Source organism: Thunnus albacares, chromosome 5, assembly GCF_914725855.1.
Source record: "Thunnus albacares chromosome 5, fThuAlb1.1, whole genome shotgun sequence".
Lineage (NCBI taxonomy): Eukaryota > Metazoa > Chordata > Actinopteri > Scombriformes > Scombridae > Thunnus > Thunnus albacares.
Window position 1 is genome coordinate 24885985 of NC_058110.1, and position 11596 is coordinate 24897580.

The 11596-nt window shown below is 42.9% G+C and overlaps 1 protein-coding gene across 2 annotated transcripts in view; it reads right to left on the minus strand.

The window, feature by feature from the left end:
* The window catches only part of scube3 (signal peptide, CUB domain, EGF-like 3), a 72951-nt gene extending 65287 nt beyond the window's left edge, over positions 1-7664 (minus strand). The window contains exon 1 of one of the 2 annotated variants that reach the window (XM_044350716.1): positions 7064-7664. In XM_044350716.1, coding sequence (XP_044206651.1) covers positions 7064-7163 — 100 coding nt within the window. In that variant the 5' untranslated portion in view covers positions 7164-7664. The remainder of the gene's footprint in view (positions 1-7063) is intronic. The other variant, XM_044350718.1, reaches the window with a different exon arrangement.
* Positions 7665-11596: the final 3932 nt, after the last annotated feature.

An 11596-nucleotide genomic window follows, 5' to 3' on the forward strand; every position in this document is an offset into this window, starting at 1 on the left:
TTGGTGTTTTTGTTTTGAAAAAAGACAAATGATTTAATAGTTGTTGATGCCTTTTTTCTGTCAGATCTAGTTAGATGACATTATGATTATGTTTACATTTTTTTTATTATTATTATTTCCTTAATGAAAACTACAATAAATCAATAAATGTTGTGCAATCACAGTGAGCAGTAAAACTTTGATGAATGACAGATGACAGCATTACTTGTCATTTCTTCCATATTCACTCCTCAAATTATCCGTCTCACTGCTGCATATTTTCCCTAAAGACTTTCAGAGTTTCTGTATCATCACCAGAATTATAGGCTAAATTCAAAGTGAACCCTACAATTAATCGGTGCAGCACCATGTCATGTCTGGCAACTCTGAATAAGCTGATATAATTATAGAAATATAATTGTGTTGACATTTGTATATTAACAGAAGAAATGTTAAAAGGCTCATGCAAATGTTCTTACTTTTCCATTTCTCACATTTCCACCATCAGACACCCACTTATCTAGACTACTGGTCAATGCAAAGCATGTAATTGTCTGTTCATTCCAATGATGTGCATGTTTGAAACTGAGTTTTTCCAACGACACACGCAATTTGAAACACTTTATACATATACAAACACACACACACACACACACACATACATATATATCTTTTTCTTTCTTTTCCATTAACGTTGATCTCTTGCAATAGATCATAAACGGTTGCCAATGATTTCACTAGATGTGTCCAATATAAGCTTGAGAGTGATACAAATGTCAACCAAACACTAATAAAAAATGATATCCTTACTTTCAGATGTTGTGATCACAGCAGTAAATTTCTGCTTAAATTTCTTTTTTAACATTTATTTATTCAGGGAAATTTTTCTCTTTTGCAGGAACGCCCTGATCATATTCACAGCTGGAAGCTTTGTTGAGGTTGAGGTTAAGGACCTTGCTCAACAGCACCTCAGTTGTGGTAATGAGGGAGGGGCTGTTTTTTCACAGATTTATCCTGCTGGTCTGAGGATTGAACCAACGACCTTCCGGTCACAAGCCAACTTAACTAACCTTTAGGCCATCACTTCCCTGCTGGAAGGACCGGATGCCTGTATGATTAATAGTGCAATAATTTAAACAAAAGAGCAATGAACAACCAGTATTTCCCATTAATCAAAAGTATAAGCTATTACAGTCTGCAATGAATTTATATCCTGAGTTCACCAGAGGTGATTAAATACTACAGAGGGTCATATGGTTTTCCCATGCCTCTGTGCATTGAGGAAGTCTCAAATTCATCAGTTAAGTCATCCTTCTTTCTACCCAGAATGCATTGGCCAGAACCCACCAAATAAATAACTTTTTTTTCATCTGGATTCCTTGATGTATTGGGTTGGATTTTTCCATTACTAAGCAGAATAAGAGCATTTCCTTTCACTTCCAGCAGTCTCTAAAGCTGGCGCTCACCATCAGGAATGTAAACATACACAGTCTGTAAACAAGGCTCTCTCTGACCCCCAACCCCCCTCCAACAACGCTGACCACCGCAGACCAGCCTAATGACGTCCCTCCCTGACCCCCCCAAACTCTCAAAGAGAGACGCAGCCCCATTATTCAGCCAAGAGGTCAGAGGAGGGAGCGGGCAAGAGGCCGAAAGAGGAGGAAGGATGGTGTGGTGTCGGCCTAAGAAAGTAAAGAGACTGAAATGACAGTCCCACTGATATCCTCTCCTGGATCACAGTATCCCCAATCAGTGAGTAATGGAACAGAAAAACAAATGTGGGCTCTGTGGTGGGGGGTTAGAGGATTAATGATCTAAGAGCTGCTGCAGCTGGCTGAGGGACGGCACCGAGGTTCCTCAGCGAGCCATCAGCACTTGTGGAGGGGGCTCTAGAGGTGAGTTTAAGACTTGCGGTGGGGGGGGGGGTCAGAGTCCCGTCAACACTGACTCGATCCTCCCCCGAAACCAACAGGGATGTTGTCAGCACAGCACCGCATCTGTACAGAGAACAAAGGCCGCTGACAGGGTGAAAGTGAAAGAGAGGAAAAGACGGGAGCAGGGGAGAGACTTTTCTAATTTTAACCACAGAAAAGCATCACAGGCCTCATTTGGAACATATTGTTCAGATTAAAGCTTGATAAATAAACAAGCTAGTGTAGATAGTTTCTACAATCCTTACTCCTGACTGCAGGGAATTCTACCACCGGTCACTGGTGTTGCATACAAAGCGGTTGTCCTTGTGTTCTCAGGAAAGTTTGGGTGATTTAAATTACATTTATTTTCCTTCCTCTGTTACACACACAAATCTACAACCTTGTCAGCCCTGCAACCATTCTAAATGAGGTGACAAACAGTGGTCACAAAGGCCTCACTGGTTGCTGATAAAGTGATTTTCTGCTTGGGGAAGAGAGAAAAAGGTACCGTGACAGAGGGATCACCAGCAGCTGATGGCTTCCCCTGGAGAGCAACAGGAAATCTGCATTGTCCACAGGTTATGGTTTTCTTTGACTGTCACCTAACATTCATACTGCATATAAAATGTATAGAACAGAGCAATGGTTGCTAACCACGGAGATTACTGTATGCATGTAGATGATGAAAGAAGGCAGTAGCAAATTGAAGGAAAAGCAGAAATGACGATCACTCTGACCACAAACACACACACACACACACACACACACACACACACACACATGATTTACAGGAGATTTTAAATCAATGCTGGAAACATTTGACTTAATGTAAATACAGAAATGCAGCATTCAAACTTTATCTTGAGCCTTGCAACAGAGTGGAATGATAGCCTAGTTCTTGTTTTTCTAACTTGTGAATATAAGAAAGACACTCTGGCTCTTTTTTTTTTTTTTAATGGCCAGGAGAAATAGATTGATTAAATGTTAATTTTTTAGAAAGTGCACTCATATAAATTCTCATTTGGAGGCCTTGAGCGGGTAAGTCAGATTTCTTTAGGCCAGAATCTTTGACACTCTGTTGCAGAGAGGAAAATGTCTTGGTTTTACATTCCAGCAGCCAGGATGAAAGTGAGCAACTGTCCAGAACGAAGGCCCACTGAATCGCCTCGGGTCACATCTTGTGCCAGACAGCTTCGACTTTACATGTGCCTGTAAACATGGTACTCACTCCGTCTGTGGCTGCACCCTGCCTCCCTTAAAACTGAACTAAAATGTTTGTACTGAGCTGCACACTGAAGTGGTGGAATTAGAAAAACACGGCACAGTAAACCTGAACCGTTCCCTCTTTTTAAAAGATGACCCATCTATAAAGGAGCCTCATTTTGGGAAGTGAAAGCACTTCTGCCTGCTAAGTGCAATCATTAATATCCAGCCTAAAAAAATCACTCATCTCAGTCGTACACATTCGCTTGTCCTCGCAACACACCCGCAGATCAAAGTCGTTTTCGTGATTCATACCGCATTGCTCTTGGACAGAATTGTTATCAAGTGTTTTCACCACTCAAGTAATGCCAAGATAATAATCTCTCTGCTCTCTCGGCTGCTCTGTAACAACATGTACAGTGGTATTGGAGCACCACTTGTCAGGCAGATGCTATCTAAGTGTGTCTGCTGAGTGGTAAAGTGAAGCCGGATTGATCCCCTCCACCCACTCATCAGCGAGTGACCGAGGGCTACCCCGAGGCTCAACCTGCCTCAGACACTCTGATCATAACGAAAATACAACTATCTGTCACTGCATGCCTGCCGCAGAGAGAGAGGAGACATACAAAGACAAGCTCGGCTCTTAACATCACATGAGAGTACTTTTTGTTTGGAGGGGGGGGAAAGTATTTACTGGTTAGGAGCTCATCTGCTTTAATTGGGGAGATTATAATGAGTGGTAGGAGACAGGAGAAATAAATAGTTGACATGTCACCTGGCTGATACATATGTCACGCAGACACACAATGTCCTTAACTCCTCAATGCCAAGGAGCATCCCCATGAGGGTAGTAGAAGTCTTATTTTTTCCTGGTTGACCTGAATCCATCTTCTATTCGCAGGCTGTTAAAAATGACTTTGTCAAAAATTGTGCTCCTGCAACTTGGCAGACATAAATGGGAACTTTTGCATCAGCTTGTTTTAAAGCATATCCAGTCTCCGAGGGGATAACAGCTCGACAAATACCACTGCAGGAGCTTGTCAGGACTCAGTGGCACTGCAAAAACCACACAACCTGAGAAACGTTGGAAGGCGAAGGTGATGAAAGAGGAACGGCAAAGTGGTGTCAAAATGTTAAAGTGAAATGACTGGCCATGTTCACAGAAGACGGTGCCCCCCCCCCCACCCTCCCTCCCCTTCTTTCTTTCTGCTAAACAGCAAACGCTCAGAGAAGTTCAAGGCCAAAGGGATAGGCAGACATAAAAGCCCCATTCAAAATGCTTCTTTTATGTGGCTTCACATACGGTTTCAAAGAACTGTCCAAATTACCACAGACATAACCCTTACACTGTCTCTCCCTGTGACTGTCCCAATTACACGTATGCACACACACACACACACACACATACACACATACGCTGACACTCGCATGCTTACACAGACCTGCAGCACATCCAGCCTTCTATCAAGCAACAAAAGTGGGCTGGACAGGACTGGAGAAAGTATCGAAGGGAGCAGAGAGAGCTGTGTACGTCTTTTTTTTTTTGTTGCAAAAATATAAATAGTGCATCGGCTGACAGTGAGGTGTCTGACACAGTGGGTGTATTGCAGTCGTTGCTTATGGCTGACAGAGAAAAAGCTACAGCTACTTTATTAAGTGCAAAGGAAAGGAAGCGAGGACAAAGCAAACAAAGCAGGAGTTGGGTGAAAAAGGAAAGGGGTGAGTGAGTGTCGGGGGTGGGTGGGTGTGTGAGTGTGTGTGTGTATGTGTGAGGGGGGGGGGGGGTGTTTCTTCCCTCCATCTCAGCTCATAGTGGAGACTCGGGCAGCATCTCTAGGTAAGCCTCCCCGTCACTTGGGCCTCATATTGCCAAGGCTTGCTCGGTTCCCACAGTGTGTCCGGGCCTGGATCTGGCCTTCCTGCCCGCTCAGGCAGCCCTGCATTTTTAGACCCCCAGGCCCCGGAGCAGAGGTTACACCAACACAGCCAGCCACAGCAGCATGTCAGCCCCACACCAACCGTTGCCTTGGTGCCGCTGCATTAGCGAAGAGCTCCTGACTCTGTTCGGGGGAAAGTGATTTGCCATGACGTCTATGGCTCCCCTCTTTCCTTCCCCTTCTCTTTTCCTCGCTTGTCGCTGCTCACTCACTAAGAAACCTCCTCTCTCTCACTGTCTGTCTCTGCACCCTTAATCTCTCCTGTTTCCCTAGTCTCATTTTTCCCTTCTTTGTCATTCTCTCCACCACATCCTCAAATCTTCCCTCCCTCATTCCACTGCTCTTTCACTCTTCTTTTTTTTTTTTTTCCTAGAGTAATGACTGATGCCTGAAACACAGTACCATGATTAGGCTGACATTGATGAAAGACAAAGACTCTTGTCGGCAACATCTGCGTTGAATAAATATCGAGCTGACAAATTGTGCATTTTTTATAGTCATTGTTCATCCCTCTGTTTCTCCATTTTTCAAAATTGTTCCCAGCTTGCAGACTTGTCAGTGCCACTGAGTTGCCACCAACATCAAACACAATATTTATTTTCAGTTAGGCACAAAATATGCTCCCAAATAACTCCAGAGCCAAACACAGCCAATGTGTCACTGTGGAGCTGCTGCTGGCCTTGCACCGATAAACAGGAACTGGAGAAGCCTATCAAGTGGTCGTCCACAGCGTTTCACTCAGTGACCAACAAACAGGTGCATGCCATTACAGACCAACACTCATACAGCAGCATTCCACACTACAAGGAAGTGTGTAATCGATGTTGTGGAAAATAAAGTGAGAAAAAAGTAGTTCTAATTGCAAAATGTAAATATTGAGTTTTCCCACAAGTGGGGGCAGACCACCCAGGATGCAAAATAGTCACCCACCCCCTTTCTCTTTTTGCCTTGTCGACCGCCCGAGAGATGTCTTTTTGTGTGTGCGAAACATCACCAACCACAATCAACACTCACACAGAAACCATGATGTGTCTTTGCATGCAAATACTTCTGGCAGCCCTGGCTTGGCATTTGTATTGTGGGAAAATTAAGTGATGAAAACCTGAAGGAGAAGGCTAAGTGAATCAGAAATTGAGTGTTTAACGTTGTGTCTTACTCATTCCCGTAAGGTGCCAGAGTTTTGATTCAGGCTGCCCTTGTCTGGTCTGAATAATTTCTCACAAGACAAGAGAGCAAGAGGGCAGCCAGCTGGGCAGGACCGTACTGTAGCTGCAGTGTCTGACAGATAGAGACTCCTGCGTGTGTGTGTTACAGGCTGGTGTCAAATACTTGTCTGGACTGTGACAAATACCTCCTGGTAGTCTCACTACAATTACTTGCAGGACTAGCTATGAAACATAACTGTTCACACTGCCGATGCTGTTTGAAGATCAAAGACAAGTGTTTTGTTTTTTTTTCCAAGACAACAGCGATCTCAATTCTATTCCATTCAATTCAATAGGCTTTATTGGCATGACATTTGACATGTGTTGCCAAAGCACAATTACGATTATGAAAGACTCAAAAGTTAATTTAAGCCAAGGATGTTTCCTTTCTTTTCTGCCTTAGCAAGACAGCATAAATACAAGCAACTGAGCATTCTGGCACAACAAAAGAGCAATTAAGTGATTATAAAATGACTTAATCAACAGAAAGCCTCTGCTTGAATCAAACTGAAAACAAAAGTGATGAATTAAAGTATCTAAAACTTTATATATGCACTCTACATTTCAAAAGATCCTGCTTTTAACTTCAACCTTAACTTTAACTTCTGCTTAAAATCACATGAACTGAAGTCTAATTTATTCAGACACTTGATTTACACTTTGAGGAAAGCACTGAAGTGACATCATAACCAGCTTTCCAAATGCATCCAATAAATCTATTAATTAGGCACGCAGCAGTCTAGTAAAAAAAAATAAAAATAAAAAAAAACAGCACATTCTCAGCCATCAGCAGCTAGATAAAGACATTTTTGACGTGAAAACTTACCTTGAGTGGTTTTACTTCCTGAAGCTGACTGCTGGACAAAGGCGACCAGGCAGAGACCTACAAATCCAAAGCTTGCGCGTATCAAAACGTGCATATACATGTTAACTTTCACTGTAGTTCAACACGAGCACTTTTTGAAGATCTACGATGCGCAAGAGCACATACGAGGGTGTGTGTGTTTGCGTGTGTGTGTGTGTATGTGTGTGTGTGTGGTATAAAGGTCTCTTGTTATTCCCTCTGAGCACCCGCTGACAGGATACTGTGCGATCCCTTTTCCCTCTTTACGCCTGTTTATCTGAGTTTCAAGTGATCGGGGTTGAGGATAGCCCGACAACGCGGAGCGCAGGAACGCTTTTCTGTTATCATGTTTCGAGCCAGACCAATGTCAATTTAAGAAAGGGAGAGGGAGAGAGAGCGGGAGAGAGAGAGACAGAGAGAGAGAGAGAGAGAGAGAGAGAGAGAGAGAGAGAGGAAAAGAGAGAGGGAGAGATGGAGTGGAGCGGCGGGGTTGGAAGGGGGAGGAGAGAAGAAGAAGCGTCCGCGCTGCGCTCCGGACTCCTCTGCTGCTCCTTCTCTTCTCTAACTGGCCCTCACTGTTTCCTCTTTTTTTTTTTTTTTGTTCAGTGAGAATTAACACACAGGTGCTGGTTGGATTGAAGGTGGGCCGGGGTTACCACGTGCACGGTGGGTCCGGCTCGTGCAGGTCACCTGGTCGGTGCCACCTGCGCAAAAAAAAAAAAAAAAAAAAAAAAAAAAAAAAGTGGCCCGTCACGTGGTGAAAGCAATGGCTGAAAGGGGGGTACAAGAGGGCGGATAGATTTATAAATGGCTCAGATGGAAAACAGTAATTGCCTGTAGATTGCATTTTGCTCTCATACTTAGCAAACTGCATGAGACAGTCCAACAAACCAATTCATTGGCTCGTGCACAGCATTGATTTCCATGTGATGATTGCTGTTACACCCCCTCATCTCACTGATGGAAGATTAATGTTGTCTTTAAAACAGATTGTCAACAACAAGTGTTGATATTTAGTAAAATCAACAGAATGTCGACACCACTCTTAACTATATCATCCAATTTGAGAGGAAAAAAATAAGATTCAAATTATCTTTATCCTATCTGCCGATACCTGCTCACTGAATGGAGCTAAAAGTTCAGCTGACAGAGTTGAGCACCAAATTAGCAAAACCTATATGAAAATGGAAAATGAAAACCTACAGTTTTTATTTTATATCTCAACTGATTTCCCTGCATATCATCCTCATCCCAAGGTCAATTGGGGCCCTTGAGCAATTTCATATCCCTGTCATAGCTGGAGCCAGTCCCCTGAAATCCACTTAACTGAGCTTGTAACTTGTATTAGAAAATATGCACATGAAGGGAAATTAGATTTTTAATACAAAAAAAAAAGTCCTGTTGATAATAGGTTATTATGTTGAATGAATAAACTATCCCAGCTGTTCAAAATACAGTTCAAGATGAATCAGTTCGTCAGGTATAATAGCTAACAATTATTGGAACGTTGATGAAAGCTCCATGATAATCACCAAAAACAAAAAACATGGATACAAATTATATTCTGTGTCATCTGGTTCCAAAACCATAACCAACGCCACATTATTCACTCTTCAGTATTGAGTATTGAGACATTGCCCGCAGGAGATTCAGCTCAACTGCCACATTCCCCTCATTGATTTTTGCTGCCAGCTCAGGATGACTAAAGCCTGCGTTGTTGTCAGAAGTCAGTAATATGGAGATTCACGGCATGAAGCCACAGGTGTGTGTATAAAGCACGTACAAATCGATTCATCCATAAACAAAATAAAGATGAAACTATATCAGCATGTTAAGAATTTCGAAGTCGAAGGAGGTTTAACTCGCTTTTCACTGCCAACCATCAGTCTTCCCTGCAAATCACTGATCATGATCTGTATGCACACCATTACCCCCCCCCCCCAAGACCTGAAGAGGAATGAGGCTTGAGGAGTTACATGAATCAAAACAGACCTTTCTCACATTACCAAGAGCACAACCCCACTGAGCTACTGTGCCACATTTCACCGGCAATGACATATGAAACATTTGTTTTCAGGATGCATCCTGCGGAGGAAAAAAAAAGCATCTGTATCCCCCACACCTGCTACCGCCTCCTGCATTATCACCTAAATTAATCAGATGTGTTGATGCATTTATGTTTGCTTTTCAACGTACGGGCAGATTCTACACTATAATTATCTTGCCTGCTCCCATGTGCAATTTTTTTCTTAATCAATTATAATTAGGGCTTCACAATGAGACTGATTGGAGATAACAACTCTACTTTCTTCAGACTATGCGGAGAATTTGAAATATACAATCTGAAAATTGTATGATGCCAGAAAGGGAGCGGAGAGGATTATTTTTCATTATCTTTAGCCAAATTTTGTCATTACCTGTCCTTAAAGATTCTAAGTCAAAATGTAACTACCTTAGATTCAAAGGCAGATATTTAATAAACAAAATAATTTCATATGGTTTCCCATGCTGCCTCCATATTTTTGCCAGGACCTAGGGGCCTCGATAAATAAGAGACTCAGTACAACACAATAACCTTTCGAGAATCCCTTTTTGCATCCGAAGAAGAAGCAAAAACATGTAAATCCGCAGCACAAAGTCAAGCAGTTCAATGTAATTAAAATAACATCCGTCAGGGATATGGAAATATCCCATGTCCCTGTGTCCAAATCTCTGGGTAATTGTGAGCACTTGTATAACCAAATGAGCTCAGAGTCACTTGGGGAGTTTGAGAAAGTCAGAACACGGTTGCCACAGAGCCTGAGTACAAGTCGCGCTGGAGGATCTGTACACTTTCCATGCCAACACTTCATTAAAGACAAAGGGCTGTGCACGGGCATCACACAGTGCACCAAACCCAAGCTATTTTTACACCGACAGACACACAAGGGAAGCCCAGGCAATGTTTAATTTATGATCCTCATCATGAAAAGGACTTCAGTTACACACTGGGTAAAGGGGAACGGGAGAGTGCGGAAGGTGTCGAGAGAGCAGTGAGGATCTTTCGCAGATGAGTCAACCGAAACTGCATCATATCACTTTTCAGGAAGTTTATGCAGTGTATTCATTATATTTTCTGCAGAGTAACTGACCACACCTGCCTTGACTTGTTTTGAATATGTGTATACTGTAGCACTTTTTTCTTTTTTGAATTTGAAGGTAATACAGTATCAGTGTGACTGTAACTTCTTCTTTCAAGAGTTTAAGCATGGCATTATTCAGGACTGTATGAAAAATGCATGATTATACCACATTTAACAACCGCCACACCTGTTCCATCTCCAACAACAAATCCCAAATCTGCCACTTTTCAGCAATCAGAAGGTAAGAAAATAAATTGTTTGAGGCAGTGTTGTTACAACCCACTTTTTATTTCGACTGGGAAATAGTGCATTCAGACAACGCTCCAACAGCTGTTCCTGTAAGATAAATGCAAGATGGATGCATGTTGGGAGGTGTCTGTGAGAGCCACCACTGTACTACACTGCATGCTAATGAACTGAGGAGTTAGGAGCCCCGCAGAGAGCTTAATGTTGTCTTCCAGATGGTCATACACAGGGACACATCACCTCAGCTCCTCATTTACTTTCTTCCGGTTCGACATTTATGCTCCCCAATTGTCTGAAAAATTTACGTGTGAAAATGCCAAAGCTCAGAGCTCAGAACTTTCCCCCCCTTTCGTCCCTTCTTTTTCCTCTCTGCAGGGGCTTCATATGTGAGGTTACCAACACCACCGCAGGCCCAGCAGGATCTCTTGGTACTCACCATGCCAGCACCACAGGGGAGCAGAGTGGCTTACTGAGTTCCACACTTTAGTACAGGCATCCCAGCGAAGGCTGTGGGCTTGCCCCAGGAATGCCTCCTGACCACAGCTTCAGTCACTGGCACTGACAGGGAGGGAGAGGGAGAGTGAAAAAGGAAATATAGTTATCAAGTTGGGAGAAAAAAAAAGAAGGTGTCACACACATCCACCCTAACTAAGTGATAGACTTAATCTTGCCTGTCAAAGACTAGTTTTGCAGCATCATGGTTGATGGATTCCAGTGGCACAAGAAGCAGTAGTAGTAGTGTTGCATTCGTATCACACCACTGGAAATGTCAGATGAGTTGAAACCTTCTAATGAGTGTTATCACCACAGTACCCTCAGGCTCGGGGATATGAGGGCTTGTTTTCCTCCCAAGTGAGAGCCTTTTTCATATTACCTGAACGTCGCTGCAGCAGGGAGGTAGACAAGATACGGACGGGCTTGTTAGCTGCGTGAGTGAGCGTGCGGGTGCTTGAGGGGATAAAGGCCTGTGCGCGAATTGCATCTGGTGTGTGTGTGTACATATGTAATCTACCGGACTCATCAAGATCAAATGAGACAGTGAGGGAGACATTGTCCTGTTAAGATCCTAAATTTAATCCTTGCTGATGAGCCCGTATCATTCAAAGTATCAATCATCATCATACAACAAAATTGAATTACAGTGCTT